This window comes from Centropristis striata, chromosome 11, assembly GCF_030273125.1.
Source record: "Centropristis striata isolate RG_2023a ecotype Rhode Island chromosome 11, C.striata_1.0, whole genome shotgun sequence".
NCBI lineage: Eukaryota > Metazoa > Chordata > Actinopteri > Perciformes > Serranidae > Centropristis > Centropristis striata.
Genome location: NC_081527.1, coordinates 30646481 through 30665336, shown reverse-complemented (window position 1 = coordinate 30665336; position 18856 = coordinate 30646481). Strand labels below are relative to the sequence as shown.

The window sequence follows — 18856 nt, the reverse complement described above, 5'->3', positions numbered from 1 at the left end:
GTGTCTGACACTTTATTATGAAATACAGTGATTTTGGTAGTTGTTTTTGAAGACTGCAGGTCTCTGTGTACTTTTTGGATATTGCTGAAGTTGTTGTGCATGGGGGAGGTGATGCACCAACACAACTTTAAGAAAGCACAAGGTGTAACTGCCAAGTTGTCCAAACATAAGAGAAATCAGATAAGACTGCAAGCCAGGACACCTCAGGAAGGCAATTTTGAGACTCTATACTTAATGTGGCCAAGAACTGAGCTGAAAGTGTGAATAACTGAGCTCAATAAGCATTTCTAAAGAGCAGAAAGTTTAAAAAATGACGACAATGGAAAAAAACAACTCCTACTTTTCTGGAAACTGAAGGTCTCTGAAATACTGGAGCTAGCCATTCAAGCACAGGAAGACTAATATGAAAATCAATAGCAGACAAAAGACAGGAACACTTCATCTGACATTTTACACAGCAAGTGGTGTCTTCTGTTGTGTGCTTTAAATGCAACATCCATCCTCGCCGCACTTATCCAGGCTAGTCATCTCAAGTGTGAAAACATTTGCCATTGAGATTTTATTTATAGGAGACATCGTGCAAACAGGGAAAAAATACCCACCAACACTGCCGGAGAAGTTAACACAGTAATCTAACAGCGCTTTAACCTCCGTCGGCTCCAGTGGAGCTGCTCAGTGGCCGACAGCAGAACGCTGCGGTAGTACCAGCCAGCTCCCAGGTGTGAGTGTTTGTAAGTACATGAAAGTGAAGCGGGCAGTGGTAAAATGTGTGTGCGTTCGCAGCAGCTCGCTAAATCCCTTTTCCATGGATAAAGACATAAAAGTCAGAAGGGGGGGAAAAATGGAGATGCAAGGTATTAGCAGGACAGAGACGGAATTAATGCTCTGTGGTGAAGTCAAACTCGAGCTTGTTCATGCTCTTATAATCTAAAATACACACAGATACACACATACACACAAGTGGTCACGCATGCTCCAATACAGGCTTACCACTTATCCTAAGATGCACTCAGTCACACCTCCACATACACCCTGGCAGACACATAAAGAATGTCCTCCAACCGTTCAATCTGACACATAAAAACTCAACCACTTGCACCAACAGATACACACTCAAAGACACACCAGAGCTACACACACGTTATGAACTGGCATCAATAGAAAAGGCTCAACACTATACACCTCTTTAAAGTAGAGCAAAACAGATAGATCAGAATCTCAGACATATCGGTGTATTTGTCGTCCGATATGACAAACTTTTATAAAAGTAGTCCTCATCACATAGTTTGTCCTGCAGAGCGATGGAGACTCTTCCTCTATCACCTAAAATATGTGACAACGAACAGGCAGTGAAGTGGAGGACTACTTCTCAAAAGACTGTGTTGAAGTTGACATTGCACACAACCAAATTGTGTGTCCAATCTATAATCATGTTAAACATGTTTTAATTAAAAGGTATTTGTCTAAGAAAGCAGCCTTCTGAGTACTTTTGTACAGATTGGCAATTTTTATTCCAGCTCAAAAATTCACGAGATGAGCTGCCATATTGGTAATAAGAGATTTTTTTCCCACTAAAATTGGTATAGGCCTGAAAATCCTAACCTGTAATCTTGGTTGCCGATTTTGTTCATTTTCTCCTCTAGTTTTGGGATCACGTTCAGACTGTACATGTTTGATTGTAACAGAGTATAGCAAAACCAGAAACTAAACCGTCAATTTCAAACTAAATTGCATATTAAAATTTGAAATTCAGGATTCAGCTGCTGCCTGAACATAATGACATACATGCCCAGACGGAAATATAAAACAGCTTCTTCAGATATGTTTAATTTGGGTGCTCCGGGTTGGATGACTCAAGAAAATGCACTAAAGGCGCTGAGCATTTAAAACATTTGTTTGTGCATGTTTTTCCTACTAAATTAAAGTGAATAACAGCAGATTGGTGAATGTCAACCTTAGAGCAAAAAGGTGAAACGTGTTTGCCTAATGAAGCTGTTATTTATTCTAGTGTTTATACGAGGTCATATATCTGAAGTTTTTACATTTTCGGACAAAGAATGGGGATATTGTCTAACAGCCAATTTCAGGTATGGACCTGCTTGTTCTGCAAAAGTCGTCTCAATTTCTTATTAAAAGAGTCTGTATTATGCAAATTGCAATCAAAATGCTAAAAATGAACTACTCTAAAAGCTAAGAAATGATTAAACTTGAAAACCTGCTATCATATTCTGTTTTTATTTAAATTTTACAAATCATGAGCCTTGTGTGCATCGTTGCACCCCTGTACAACACGATGTACAGACACATACCTTGCAGACGGACTGGAACTCCTCGTTCTCATCGTCGTAGCAGGCCAGCAGGAAGCCCCCATAGGTGCCCGTCCTCTTGCCTTTGCCGAGGTAGGCGCCAATCACACACAGGTCGACTGTGTCACCAACACCGTCTAGGTAGTCCTTTTTCAGCTGCGGGAGAGAACAGTAAGTGTGTGAGAAGTGTCAGAAATATTATTGTACACTTCATGGTAAAGCACAAAAACATGTGGATATGAAGCTGAAAAATGTACCTTTATATTAACCTGTTATGACTCTGAAAAGGTACAACTCTTATTTGCATAAATTAAATGCTAGAGGGCACAATTAAATGTCACTCAATAACAGCGTGAACTGTCAGGGGTCTATACCGCAGCCTGAAAATGTTGACGAGCTAATAGTTTTTAAAAAATGAAATCGGTTTGTGGGAAAATGTTAAAACTGATGATTGTTTCCAACTATTGGAAGCTACACTCGACACAAAGCCATTTAAAGTTTCTGAACTGATCACATTAAATGACTGTGTGCAAGTGTTTCGTTTTTTTGGGTGTTTTTTCATTTATTATCTGCTCTACGGTAGCTTTTCCAGCTTTTGATACAGATGTGGTAATAATAATGGTCCAAAATGATGTGAAATTGCATTTATTTTTGACAGAAAAAGTACCATGCAGGAGGCCCCTAAACTCCCATCAAACACATGCACCTATTGTAAGTCTTGCACACTCTACAGGAAAAACTCTATATTTGGTCTTTATTCTTCTCAAGAGTGACTATTTTATACGATTCAGTTTCGCTCTATGCAATTCACTCATTCATTCATTCATTCCTGCTCATGCACTACATGAGCAGGAATAATGAAAGGGTCACAATCATACCCACAGAGAACTAAATGAAGGCCTTTAGACAGTCAGAGCTGCATGTGTGCACACTTTTTGTAATAATGAGAACAAATGCTTTTCAATTGTGTAATACATGTTCAGGGTCAATGCTTGCCCTCGCCTGCAAACAGTGTGTGTGAGTTACGACTGTGTCACACGCACCTTGAGCCAGTTGTGGGAGCGCTTGGCAATTTCATAGGTGGCATCCTTCTCCAGAGTCTTCACCATGAGACCCTCGCAGGAGTCTACACACACACACAAACAGACACACACACACACACACACATACACATACACACACATACACACACATTAATACACCAAAACACGATTCTAGTTGTGCAGAAAGGAAATGAACAGATTATCTTTCAGATACATGGAAGGTCTTTGTCTCCTTCTGAGACGCACACACAAACAGGTTCAGGACACAGGGAGAAGGTAGACAAAGGCACAGGGATGTAACTCACACACACGGAGGAAACACATTTCTGTTCATTCTCATGTACAGAGTCAAACACACACAACACAAGAAAAGCCAATTACACAATTCACAGGTTCTGTCTCTGTTGCACACACACACACACACACACACACACACACTCAGGCAACACTACAACCAACATACAGGCCAAACAAAGAGACAGGCAGGAAAACAAGCGAATACACACTCGGCACTCACACAATTTACACATGAAGGCAGCAGGAGGAGGCACAAATGAAATGAAACTCGCACGCAACACACCCACACACAAAAAAAGATTCAAGACGCACTGAGACAGCAGGAAGGAAAACAAATAAGAAAGTATGTCTCCGTCTTACACACACACACACACACACACACCTCGGACAGACTGCTCCAGGAACTCTGCAATGGCGTCGGTGTTGTCGGAGTCGATGGATCGGGCGAACACAAACTCTCCCTCCACCTCCGAGAAGCTTTCTTTCAGCAGAGCCCGACGCCGACACAACGGCTGTCGCACCAGGGACTACACACACACAAACACACACACATCATTACAAATGGCAAAACTGTATCATTACAACCATTTCCTCTTCATAGCTTGGAGCCTTGCAATGACAAGGATGAAATGCCATCTCAACTAGCTACCCACACAACCCCCCCACACACACACACACAGTCTAAGAGTATACTCACAGATACACAGTCACGACAGCACTGTGCACATACAAACACCCACACATGCACACAAAACCACACAAAAACCGTCTCAAACTATCAGAACACACACAATCTTAGTTGCACAGAAGCACTTGTGCTATGTTTTTGGGGTATTTAGAATCTGTGCATTAACAATCTGCACTCCAAAACATGCTGGCAGGATTGAAAAGCGTGTTTTCTTTAAAAAATATATATGTTTCTGACTGTTCTTTAACACATCACATGTGACAAACTCTATCGCTAGTTTAAGTACCCACATTGAAGCCTAAAATAGTGATATGTCATCAAAAATCACTTTATTCTACTTGTCTCGTTTAAAATTTCAACAAAAATAAAGCATTTGCACTAACCAGATCATGTAAAAAAAACCATAAAATTCTGCGATTCTCTGTGCAACTGGGAAGCCACTGTTTACATTACAGAGATTCTGTAATAATCTGTGTGAACTGCAGGCTGTTTCCACAGACCAGAGAGGAAAGGACAGAAGAGAACAGGTTGAGGTAGGGAAGTCAAGATTAACCAGGTTTACCATAACTGTGGTTATATAATGTTACGGTTTCATAATTGTAAGAATTGCGTTATATCTTTAGCGTCCTGATTCCTGCTTTGCTGCCCTGTGAAGCGCTGTAGCAGTGTGGGATCATTTTGGATATCTTCAAGATGACCAGTGAGTTGTTATATGAAATTAATATCGAAATTTTGGCGCTCAGCCGTTGGTTAAAGTCACCAGATGACGCGTGCTCCGTGCGCTGCAGCATGGAGTCAGACCGGGGTACGTTTCTCGAACCAAGCAGAACAGCAGGGTTACATTTCCGCCTGCATCCACATTTTTCGGCCCAACATTGTTGAAACAGAGCAGCTAGTATTGCTAGCAGGAGCAACAAGTCAGCAGCCTGCCAAGTGATCACAGCTCTGCACTGGCTGTGTGTTTGTGTTTGTGTTGGGAGTGTGTGAGAGAAAAAGAGCACAGAAACTGACAGCAAAACACAGTGAAGACTCTCACACTGAGCTGAACGCAACACATCTCTCCGCTTAATTATAGGCATTCATTTTCAGGGATTCTGTGATTCTACTGTATTGAACATTGAAACTCAATACCCTGCAAACCAACAAACATCCAACTGTTATATGCCTCTCTTTTTTGGCATGGATTAAGGTAATCATCTTAAATTATTCCATCATATGATAAAACCTCTGAAAACTGTGGAACCCTGATGTTTTCTCTGGTAGTAATTTGGATATCTAAATCTCTAAATATTGCTAGTTGGAAGTAGTTGTTGTGAAAAAGGTAAATAACTAAATTAAAGAAAAGATTAAAGAAAGATAACTCACATCTTTTTAGGGATTTCACAAACCAAGTCTGTTTTAGTCTGAATCAAAGTGAAATTGATACTTTTGGTACATTTTGTATTTAGCCTGGATTGCTTTCACTGTGCAGAAATGTAATATGGAAATGGAAACATGGAAAATGGAAACCGAAAAAAACAAAGCAAACAAAGCAAAAATGGAGCTAACGCATCATGAAATATTGCTTTTGAAGGCTTTTTTACATCGACTCTGCACTGATGTATTATGTCCACAAATCCTCTCCCCTCCAGTTGATCTTGAATTATTTTATCAGAATCATTGTGTTTGTGGACTTTATTCAGCATCTCCTGTATGTGTTCTTTGGCCCAGATGTCGAGCAAACATCAGACATCAGCAGAAGTCCAAGACTCTCACAGTCAAGTTGCATCTGCTGCTCTGTGAACAGCTAGCAAAATGCTCGCGCAGGTAGACCCCAATCTGCTGCAGGTTGGTTCATCACCTGTTATTGGGTCGGATTACGTTCACAGTGCAATCAAATCACAGTAGGGTTCATTTGGAAGACCCCCACTTACAAGTGGTCTCGGACCGGAGATCGATTCAAACGGACTAAACTTTGGGTTGTGAAAACTCCCTTAATTATTTTTGGCAATAATTAACGGTTATATTGCACGAAGGACATTAGAGTTCTCCCTGCTTCTAGCCATGATTGTCCTTCTTCCATAGAGCTTCACAAGTTACATATATTGCAGTTAAAAAGAGGCCAGGGAGAGTAAAATGTGACCAGAGCAGAAAAAAGTCACCCTTAAATGACTTGGGGTTCAGAGGGTTAAGATATATAAAAAATATTACAATTAGCCTTAGATTACGTACATATGTTCAATTGTAGAATGTTAACTCCTCCTCTGGTCTTTAAACCTGCCAGATTCCCAAAAATAGCACCAAGGACATGACCTCGGTGTCCTCAGTGGTAGCTGTAGTCCTGCTAGCAGCCCTTAATGGTTGGCTGAGTGTTGGCAGAGGGAAGGGGGAGGCATGAAGACCCCGCCACCCAGCCAACAATAGAGTTAGCAATGACAAAGCCTGCAGAGCACAGGGAATTGCACGGTCAAAACTTAAAGAAAAGAGAAGTAATCAATCAAAAATAAATAAATAAATGAATGAATAAAAAAGGGCAACAGCTAAGAAAAAAAAAGAGAGAAAGTTTGTGCGTACAGAGACAAATTAATTCATAAAATTTACATAAATGCCACATTAGGTGGGAGGCAGCAATGAAATGGCACAACTTAAGAGTCACTGGTGCTTTTTTTTAATTCGGTAATTTTGCTTCCGTCCACATGGGAACAATCCCACAGCAGTGGCTGATCGAAACCTTCACTGATTTGCATTTTCTTCGTATGACTTTTAGGAAATTAGCTTAAAATTTGTGTATTATTTGGTGCGAATCATGTGCACCCTCGGTCCCACACCCAGTCACAACACACACACACACACACACACACAGTCTGACAGTCTCTTTCACACACACAGACTCTGATACAGTCTCAGACAAACACACACACACTCAGACACACTCCGCTGGAATTACAATGAGCGTTACAATCATTATCTAGTTACGGCCTCCAGTAGCACCATCATTGGCATTCAGGGACGTTGCTGGATTCTCAGCGGGACGACGAGCACGCAGGCATGCTCGCAAAACAATAAACCACACACACACACACACACACAGACAGCAGTTTAAAATGACAACAGGACCGTTGAGAGAGATCTCTGGGTAATATTTTCCTCATCAGCACCAGGTCTTACCTCGCCGTTGAGATAGAGGAGGTCAAAGGCGTACACGCACACTTGGACTTTGATCTCCGAAGCATCCACATCCTGCAGGGAGGCATCAACACACACACATTTTAATGTTTTTTTTTTCCCTTGACAAAAATATGCAAATAGAAGCATCTTATTCACAAATCGCTACATCCAACCTTGGGACTTGTTACAAAGAGCTCTTTGATTTCTCGCTTCCCATTCATCTTGAAAGTTATCCACCCCGCCTATCCAGTCTCCCCTCTACCTTTTAACAGCATCGCACCTCCTCGTTGTGTTCATCTCTCTCCTCCAGCGTATTACTTCCTGCTCCTCGAGTTCTTTCACTCACCTCGTCTGCTTCCCCCATCTCCTACCTTCACCTCTCTTGCACCTCGTTCCTGTTTATTCTGCACTCGTTCACTGCTGTCAGTCTCTCGACTCTCCACTCTGCCTTATTACAGCGTTTCCCCTGTGGCCCTGATGTACAATTCCATGACTTTTCCATAACCACTACGAAGCGAGACTGAATTCCAAGATTGGGTTGCACAAGCCATTCGTAAATCCATTACCATGTTCGTGTGAATTCCCCCCTTCCTGGCAAAAACCTAGTGATTTACTAAATCACTTTGTACCATTAAAATAACAAAAAGCCGGAGAAGAGGAGGGCTGTTTGCAAGTAATTATGGATGTTAACAATGCCGCTTTCAAAATGATCCCAAAAAATGTTTTTTTTATAAGAAAGAAAATGAATTCCACATGTTTCTCAGGGCTCAAGGATACACACAGCACACTCCACTAGCACTGAAAGTAAACAGAAACTTTGACAAGAAATCTCCACAGGGGAGATCTTTGAGAAAGGTCTTAGCTGGTAGAAACTTAATGTGCTTAACGTGTAAATCAGAAGCTAAGAAACATTTAATCCTAACCCCTGAACCTACCCAGGCATCTGGGTTTAAAAAGGATAGTGTTAAAAAAAACAGACTGTTTAAAGAATGGATGATTTATCTCCTCTTTCTGCCGTTGTGAGGTCTAAATATCGCCAATACAACTGTGCCATCTTGTTCTGGTGATGTAACACTGAGCCAGAGTCAGCCACACGTCAAGTTCCCGCTCAAACACCCTCCAGACCAATCGTGAGTCAATTACAGCTGTCAATCATGCCCCGTTTTTTTTTGTCAAATAACTAATTAAAACTAAACTTACCAGAAAAAAAATGACCCAAATTAACAGAAAACATCACTGGGAAACATCTATTTGACCTCTACTTTGAGTTTGTAGTTTGGCTCCTGTCCCATCCACTAACATGGAGGAGGCGCGGTTTATAACCAGGGGGTGAGCCAGATGTTTTGGCCTAACTGGTGGGGAGCTGTCACGTAATTTGATACGTTCTGTTTTTATTTATGTCTTACACAGCGTACTAACTTTGGAATCAGGTTTGTAATAAAATAACACATTCAAGAATACCTGAATTAAACATGATTATGGGACATTATTCAAACCTTAAATATCAAGTTTATTTGTTAATATCTTTATCTTTATGTCTCATCTTTAGATCAATAATTACTTGTTGGGCAGGGGGTCCGTTGGACTGAGCAGACAGCTCCTCAGATTGAGGAAACATTGCACCTGCAACTAATCCTTACATAAGAAATCGTTAATGTGGAGCAAGCAGTTTGTACTTAATGATGTGCAAATCTCCACTTAGTAAACACATAATAATTAGGCCACAGAAGCGTCTTTTCATGGTTTTCTTCAAGAAAAACACTTTCGGAATTTGGAATATTCTAAAACTTCCATGAGCAGCAACAAATGGTTCAAAGGATGTGATCAGGAATAGAAAATTAAATGCCAGTGTCGACAATAAAACCTCTGCAATCTTCAACCCTGAAAGATTTCTCTCCCAATTTATGCCTCTTCTCCCTTTACTCTTCTCCCTCATTACTTCCCCCTCCGCCAATTAATGATGTTTAATTAGTCCATATCGGGTTTCATCTCCTCATCTGAAATATTTCATCTCAGCGAGGATGCTCTTGGTTGTAAAACAGTGGAGATGTTGTTATAAAATGCCAGCAGGGCAGTACAATCAGTTTGTGCATCAAACCATCATTACAAATAATCATTTGTTCGTAGTGGCAGTAACACTATCTAGCCAAAAATCATCAGGATAATCATTTCCATCATTATGTTCTCCATATTGGCACTCTCATTTCTCCTTTCCTAATTTTCAAGGATGTCATCGTGCTCACACAAAAACAAGGTAAAAAAAGGAGCTTTTTCTCTTCTGGTGTGATTGGTGTAGTGGAAAGAGGCCTGTTATTCTGATCAAAACTGAAAAAACAGCTCGCTGACATTTGCAATCTCCTCTCTCGCCTCGATCCATTTGACTCTTCTGTCTCACACATATCAATCTCCCCCTCTTTCTGTCTGCTCTTTCTCCGTCCATCTCCCTCCGCCTGCCGGATCATTTCACTCCATTATCTACCTCTCTTCTACCTTCTGGTCTTTATCCCCGTCTTGTTTTCCCTCTTCAACCTCTTTTCTCTTCCCTTTTTTCCTTCCTTGTCGTCTCCTACCATCTCCCCGTTTAACACTCTGAGCATTTCATTCGTCCTTCCCTCCTCACCCTCATACCTTTCTCTTACGGGTGGTGAGGACCTGGAAGGGCTGGATCTGTTTCTTCTCACGATCCCAGGCCACCGCCTCCGAGTCCAGCACGCAGGATACCACAGAGTCCTTCTTTACCTTTTGAAGAAATCATGACCAAAAGGGAATTATAAATCAATAAAAAAAAAAGATGAGAGATTATATTCGTAACAGAAATGAAAAGGGTTTTTCAGGATTAAAAAAAAAGCCAGATGATGTTATTTTCCAATCTGCATATAAGCAACATCTGCTGTAGCAATCAGAGGATTGTCAGGAAGTTGCATTGAAGTAAACACAACAAACTTTTTAAGAGATTTCACTCAGTACAAGACGTAACTTGAAGCTTTTTAAAAGGCGTGAATACAGGCAATCAAACTGAAGGCATGTTCAGGCTGTTTCAGGACCTGCAGCTGCCCTCCATTTGTTGCCAAATGCTTTGGAAGTCAACAAATTAACTTTTTTCCCCCCCACACAACATTTATCGTTACTCTTGAGTAGCCATGTCTGTTGCTGCCATCTCTTCTACTCAACCAGTTACCGAAGTGTTAAACACACCCCCTCTTTTGATCGGATGCCCACGTTGTGCCAAAAGCCAAATGTTTCTTTCATGAGAGATGTTTTGCAGCTTTTTTCACAGTTTATTTTTCATTTATGCATCAATTAAAAGGCTTTGGCAGCTAATAAATATTTCCTTGTGCAGGAAATACAGTTTAGGCTGGGGATAAACCAGCTATAGGCAGATTATATTGACCATCACTGCTGATTTTCAAGATCAGGGTGGCTGCTAATTATCTGAGCCACCAAATCCTGTGTGTGAAGCTTAAGCATGTTAATCTCTCGCGTCCTGGTCGATTTGAGGCCATCAGGATGCTTTAAATGCTTTTGTTAATGGAGTCTGGTGGCGCTAAAGAGACTAGATCGTGGCTTTACCTCCCCCCACGTAAACTTAAGACAGCTGGTAAAAAAGGTGCAAGCAGTGAAAATATTCCAATTATCACATACACTAATTGATATTAGCGACATCATGTGACGTAGTGACAGCTGCTCACATCAGCTGTACATTGATTCCCAGTCCTTTCCAATGGAGAACTGGAGCCATTATCCATGTTCTCTTAAAAGCCACCAGGCTCCTTTGACAAAAACACAAATTTTACTTTGCAGTGCCATGGGAGTTGCTTATCTAGTGCTGCCTCAAACAGTTAGTTTGTGTTGCTGTGGCATTTTAAAGGGTTAATTCAGATTCACCAAAGTCACACAATAACACAAACAAACTAACTGATTTGGGCAGTGGTAGACCAGTGACTCCCATGTTCTGCAAGGTTAAATTACTGTTTTTGTCAAAGGAGTCTGGTGGCACGCATAAGCATAGATAGCATAGATCACAGCTTTAGCTCCCCCCATATAAACTTAAGCCGGGCTGTCTGACGGCGAGGTTAAAGCAGTAAATATATTCCAATTATCACATACACTTTGACTGGTATAGATACATTTTGCTGCTGTTGCACATTGCTTAGCTTCAGCATCCATACTCTTGCCTGCTTCTGCAAACTGGAGGCATGTCAGCCATCATCTGCTGCAAAAACTAAACTGACTATTGATAAACACCTCATAGAAACCCCCTTAAAAAAATCCTTAGTATCCCTCTAAGAGCGACAGACCCATTAGAAGTAACAGGTTGTTTGGAAACAGTGAAATATATCAAACGGAGCCAGTTATACTGATACGGTCATTAGGCCGTAGGAATACATTAATTAATGTATTTGTATTAATATTAATGTGTTACTGTATTAATATCAATTCTTAATTAGAAGCATTAAGTCACTATGGTAGCTCCAGGAAAATGAGTTTTCCTTCATTAATATGCAAAATAATGCAGCAAGGTGTAAAATCTAATCAGAGCATCGCCTCTATGCAAGGATTGTGTGTCAGTGTGAAGTTTCACACAGGCATTGTTCATGTATTGTGTTTACGAGAATGTGTTTACACACTCAGACAGTGCCATGACAACATAGTGTCAAGACTGTGAATGCAAATTTGAATTTAAGCAATTTCTTTAATCAATTGTCTGCCATGTTTGTGATTAGCAATTGATTTCCTTAATGAAAGCTCCATTTAAAACAATGGACATGGGTTATTTTTAAAGCAGTTATGGTAAATTAAATGTCATACATTAAGGGTCACACATTAAACAAACAAGACAATTGTTTCAAGCTCAAATTAAATAAATGACGCCATCATTTTGAAAATTCTGCGACTTTCTAGTGACGTGCAAATGCCAACACCCAAACTTTTCAAGAGCTCACAGTTTATGCAAAAATAATGGTGAGAAAGACAGGTGAGACACAGCAAAGTGAGAGAGGCAAACTAAAATTACGAAAATACAGGTTAAGGAACGTAGAGAGAATGGAGCAAGAGAGGGGAAAAAAAAACAGTGAAAGAAAAGGTTTTAAAAGGGAGGGGTATGTGTGGAAGAACAGTGCGAAAGACAAATGTGAGAAGGGAGACGGGGATAAAGACTAAATGAAAGGAAAAACAAAAAAGGTGAGAGAAGACAGCAGTCAGGAGCATCGACAGGCAATGAAGAAAAAGAGCGAGTGTGAATATATGAGCGCTGCGGAAGGAGAGAGGGGAGTGGTGAGAGGAGAAGGGTGTAAGAGGCAGACAGACAGACCAGAAAGGTAAAATTGCAGACAGGCTGTATCAAAGTGCTGAAAAAAGATGAGAGGAAGAGGAAGAAACAAGAATGAATAAGACAAGAGTGAGAAGAGGGGAGAAAGAGAGGTGAGAGAGCGGCAAGTAGAGAGGGAAGGAACAGGTATCATCAAGAAGTAATGAAGAAGAAAGGAGGGAGATGATTAGACGGAGAAACACGGGGAAGAGACAGGTGGACAGAGAGAGCAATGAGGTGAGAGTGAGAGACAAAGAGCCGTGTAGCTTTTAAAGTTCTGAAAAGAAAAGGAGCAAAAAACAGAGAGATGAAAGTCAGTGTGAGAGAAACTTGAGAGGGCAGATGTTCTGTGAAATGATGAGACACCGAGTGTGAGGCAGAGAGAGAGAGAGAGGGATAAAATTAAACCAGAGCGGTCAACATTAAAAAAGTAAACTTTAGTTTACTGGCATGACCTAATGCTGTTTCCCTGTAGCGGGGGGAGGCTTCGCACCGAGCTGAAACAGTGAACAAACCGCAGCCATTCAAGTCATGCTGGCACAGAGCTGTTTGTTTTCCATAGGACAGCAAGGCAGAGGAAGCAGGTTGTGTTGCTGAGGTGTGCGGATTCAAACTGCAGTATGAAAATCTCTAAAATCTCCCTACAATAACTTAAACTCATCCAGAGTCCAAATGATGCAGAATTGATTACATCTTATTGTGAAGATTTTTTTATACTGTGACACCATTTGCGAAGCCAACTTGATAACGAATACCGTGGAAAATTAGGGCGTGTCACGATTCTCCAAATACATTTTAAAAAGGTCACCATTTGATTCAATTTTTGTCAATTTTTGTTTTGTTGAGAGCTGGTGTTGGTGTTGTTATCCACCCCTGATGCCTCAGGTTTACTGTAAACTGCCCATATTAATGACTAATTATGACTATTATCATCCATTCATCTAGCTGCACTGCTGCTATACTGTACATCCTTCACTGTATATATTTCTAACACGTTCACTTACTGTATGGGTCAATGACGTGATCTAACGCAATGTCAGTTGGTGTAACCAGTCCCCATAAAAATCTGATTATATACACAGGGAAATAAATGTGAACTAAAATGAGAAAAAAAAAATACAATCCACATTTACATTGCAACACTAATGGTATATAACACATTTTACATAATTTGTCAAAACTTTAGAAAAAAAATGGTTGTATTTAGAATATGTTCAGCTCAATATTGACGAAATGTGTAAATGTAGAAATACAAAAAAAAATAATAATTAGATTTTTTTTTTTAATTAAGTAATTATATGTATAAGTCCACTAAAATACAATGTAGGTGGTAATGTAAGAAGTATTTAATATTTATCATTTTTTGTGGTTACACCATTTGACATCTTGCCAAACCTTATTTGTCACTGACCCGTATATATCCTATAGCATATTAAATTCATACCTGCACTATATTTATATACTCTGTTCATATACATACCCTTGCACTTTACTACTCTGCACTTCTGGTTCGATGTTAAACTGCATTTCGTTGTCCTAGTACTTGTACTCTGTTCAATGACAATAAAGTTGAACCTGAATCTTGACATGTCCAACAATCAGAGGCTGTGCTTCTGACGGGTTGTAAAAGCTGTGATATCAAACACATTGCACACTGGAACAGGAGATTGACCTGACAAAAAACATTGTGTTGATTGATTTGAGGGAGGAGACCCTCCCAGGCTGCCCTCCCTCCAGCCGTGCTTCCAAGCAGTGTGGTTATCTCCTGCTGGGAGGCCACAGTGATGAGATGAAAGCTGCACCAGGTACATGAGAACACAGCCTCGAGTCGAGCGGTTGCACGTTGGTCGCATTGCTTCATTCTGCAGCTGTGTCTCCCATGCTGCGACTCTATCCTCTCCTGTTTATCTAAACCAAAACTATTTTATAGCACCTCATCTATGACAACTGGTAACATCCTTGACACAAACAACAGCAACAACAGCAGCAGTGAATGAGATAGTAGAGAGTGGAGAGCTTTTTCTTGCTGCTGTGTCACTGCAGTTCCTTACTAAAGCAAAAAAAAAAAAAAAAAACTCAGCAGGCGCCAAGGTAGAGAGCGTTCTCAGATAACCCGAGGCCACCTGCCAAAGCTTCAGGTGCTGGTGATCTCTTCCTCTCTCCCACACAAGCAGAAGCTCACTAATTTGGCAAGGAATTAAACAACCAGTGTCTCTGCCATCCATTAGGGAGACGGAGCTCCGTGACAAGCTTCTATCCTCCGTAGAAACTGCTCGAAATTCATAAAAAATAATTTCAAAGGTCAGTGGTGGGCTCTTGATGATTGAAGGGGGACGAGGGGACAAGGACAGGCAGAGCAACAAATAAAGTTTGAGGGGTTTTAAAATGAAACAGACAGGCAGAGAAGAGGAGAGGGAACGCTGAAGCCAGACAGATGAGTGGCAGGTTTAGAAAAATAGGCAAAATGAAAGACAGAGTGAGCGAGATAAATGTGTGCGGTTGTTATCCGCACAGCTGTAAAAGCCCTCATTTGACAATCAAAGCTCACACCGACTCTCCTCTCTCCCACGGGGCTGAGCTGAAGCGCTCTGTGTGTTAAAGTGTTTTACCTTGGGAATGCGAGAGATGATATCAGGGTATTTGCTGGTGTTGTCTTCCTGGTTGCGGCTGAATATTCGAACCTCGCCGCTCTCCAGAATGTGGATCTGCGGGGGGGAATAAAAACAATACAATAAAATTAAACAGGCATAAAATACCCCCCCCCCCCCCCCAAAATGATTTTAAATGGATCAACTTTCTTATAAGTGACAGCTCAGATTAGATGATGTTAATAATGCAGGAAGTGAAGGAAGCTGTCAACTAGCCACGGGACACATAAAAAAAATGCACTTGCAGCGCACAATATGCCAAGATCAGACTACACATCAGTTTTCCTTTGAGATGGTCTCTGTGACAGATGAGGTGATCATAAGATCATAATGTCACACTAACACTTGGCAGAGAGACATGGAGCACTACAAGTTGGACCCAGACCAATCCAAGGTCTTCAATGACCCACCTGACAATAACAATGAGTCTCTGTATGTAAATACAGGTTTCTGAATCAAAGTGAAGCCTCAGCCATTCAAGTCATGCTGGCACAGAGCTGTTTGTTTTCCACAGGACAGCAAGGCAGAGGAAGCAGTTTGTGTTGCTGAGATGTGCTGATTCAAACTGCAGTATGAAAATCTCTAAAATCTTACTTCTAACATTGCTTCCTACAATAATTTAAACTCATCTACAGACCAGATGATGCAGAATAATTACATCATACTGTGAAGACCTTTTTTATACTATGGCACCTTTAATGAAGCTAACTTGATAACGAACACAGTGGGTCTCCAAATCCATTTGAAGGTCACAGTTTGATTAAATTTTTGATTAAACTTTGTTTTACCAAGTGCTGACGGCTTTACCATTGTCAGACTATCAAACCCTAAACACACCTGACAATGACAACAAGTCTCTGTATATAAATACAGGTTTCTGAATGAAAGTGAAGCTGTGAAGTGAAGTGAAGCTTCCTTCTGTTCAAAATGATTTCCAGGCAACTTGGCCCCAGTTGAGCCAACGAGAAAATAATGAAATGTGTTAAAATATGCTATGTTATTTATTTATTAGCATTTTCATGCTTTATTTGATAGTGACAGAGAGATCAGATGAGAAGGAATGCAGCAAAAGGACCTCGGGGCAGAATGGAACCCAGGTCTGCTGCAACAAGGACTCTACCTTGTCACCAGGACGTCCCACAATAGTTACTTTAAACCATTTGTCATGGTTCTACAGAACAATCACTAGATCTATATCTATCTCTCTCTCTCTCTTTTTTTTTTTTTTAAACTCTGTAGCAGTGATCAACACTCGAGATGACATGTGAGTCATGACAACCGTAACAGCACGATCAGCAATTATAAACTACCTTGCAAAAAAAGAATCACATTTCATTCACTGTGGCATAATTTCCTTAAGCATATGCAATGTCACAACATTTATTTCTGACCAGAGATGCATACATTTTTCGCCTCAGATCTTGTATTGATGCTGGAGGAGTCGTAAAATCATAAAAACTGCGTAAAGCTTTCTCCAGTACATCCCAAAGATTCTCAGTAGGGCTAAGGTCTGGACTCTGTGGTGGCCAATCCACATGTGAAAATGATGTCTCATGCTACTTGAACCACTCTTTCACAATTTGAGCCTGATGAATCATAGCATTGTCACCTAGCAATATGCCCGTGCCATCATGGGAGGAAAAAAATCCATTGATGGAAAAATCTGGTCATTCAGTATATTCAGTTAGTCAGCTGACCTGATGTTGTTGCTGAACCTGGACCTGACTAATTGAAGCAACCCCAGATCATAACAGTGTCCAGGTGGTGACTTTTGTATATAGACTGTGAGAGAAGATCTTGGCCACCACTACGTTCCAGATTCATCATTAAATTGAATACTATCAATAGAATGTAAAGTAGTAAAAATGCAAGTTTTTCAAGATGACAAAAGTATAAATTAGTTCTCAACAAAGTCAGTCACTACTGATTTTTCATTGGCCAGTTGAAGATTCATGTCACCAATAATGTGAAAATATGACAAACTTTCATCATCTTTCTCCTCGTGTTGTCCTGTTATCCTCTGATTCCTTTGTTTAATCATCTGTCTTTTCTTAATGTGAGCTGCAGCCAGTAATCATATTCATTGCTGAATGTGTACTGGCTTGTACTTTCCTGTCTGGTGCATATTTGTTATCATGTTCCTAACGTTAAATACATCACAAGATATGATGTTTGATTACGTTTTAGAATGCGTTTCCCACATTTGGCCAGGGACAACAAATAATTCTTGCTCCTTTACAGTTCTGTTTTTTCTCCCACTACTGATCAACGAGCATCGCCTGATAAATAAACTCATAGAACAGAAAGAAATATACACACAATCACTTACTTGACTGATTAGACGGGAAACACACTTCCATGAATACATACACAGTTACTTTGATTCATCAAATGCCACACACGCAGATATACACTTTCCTATGGCTCGCCAGGAAACGTGAACAGAGACACACACACACACAAGCACACACTCACGGGAGTGTCAAACTAAGTGGTGTATCAAGAGTCCCTCTGCTGGCTGGTCGAGGTAAAGTCCACTGCAGTGAGACCAAAGAGAGAGAGTGAAGAGGAGGACGTCATGGGGTTTGCTCGCTCTGTTTCCATCCTCCCTCTCTGTTTCTGTTTCTCTCTCTCTGCTCATCTCTCTTCTTCTCAATTCAGCTCAGTTCAAAGGCACTTTATTGGCATGACTGTCCAAAATTAACAATACAGCTGGAGGGGTTTACATTACAATCTCTCTCTTGCTGTGTCTCTTTATGTCTCTTTCGCTCTCTCGAAATTTCCTCAGCCCCACTGCTGTCTCCCATTCCGTCGTCCCTCTTATGTGTCTGCTTTCACTGTCTCGAGCCTCTTTCCTCACCTCTCCCCATCTCCCACACCCCCCTCCCTTTCCTTCTCCCCGGTCCACGATGGCAGAAGTAGCTTTCTCTGCCTACAGGCCCAGGGCAAAAGCAGCACTACTGTTTATCTTAAAAGAATAGGCAGGCGCGCGCACACACACACACACACACACACACACACACACTGTACCAAAACACTATGCGTGTGAGTACACAGTCAAATGAACACACAGCAGGAGTCACAGAACAGCAATACCTCATACTCAAGAAACACAGCCGAAAGGTATATGCATGCAAAATTCAGCAGGCATATGTTCTGTGCCAAACGCAACAAAAACAAACAGTTGCACTTTGTCACTTTGCCACCTACGTGCACTCAGTCACACACATACCTGTGCGCGCTCGCCGTCGTATTTGTACTCGCAGGTGAACGCCGCCTCGTCAAACCTCTTCATTACCTCGCCGACACCCTTGGTGGGGTGGGCCAACATGGGTCGCAGCGGTACACCTGGGAGGAGAAAGGTGGCGTGAGATTTCGAGAAAATAAACTTTGAAAAACAGCGAGACAGCGATACAAAG

General features: G+C 41.0%; 1 protein-coding gene across 1 annotated transcript in view; it reads right to left on the bottom strand.

Moving 5' to 3' along the window:
• The window catches only part of lig1 (ligase I, DNA, ATP-dependent), a 68630-nt gene that overhangs the window by 18065 nt on the left and 31709 nt on the right, over positions 1-18856 (bottom strand). Inside the window, exons 17-23 of the mRNA XM_059345131.1 lie at positions 18670-18785; positions 15399-15494; positions 10110-10220; positions 7482-7553; positions 4029-4173; positions 3350-3432; positions 2310-2462 (exon numbers count right to left, since the gene is read on the bottom strand). Of these exons, the coding sequence (XP_059201114.1) occupies positions 2310-2462; positions 3350-3432; positions 4029-4173; positions 7482-7553; positions 10110-10220; positions 15399-15494; positions 18670-18785 (776 nt within the window). The remainder of the gene's footprint in view (positions 1-2309; positions 2463-3349; positions 3433-4028; positions 4174-7481; positions 7554-10109; positions 10221-15398; positions 15495-18669; positions 18786-18856) is intronic.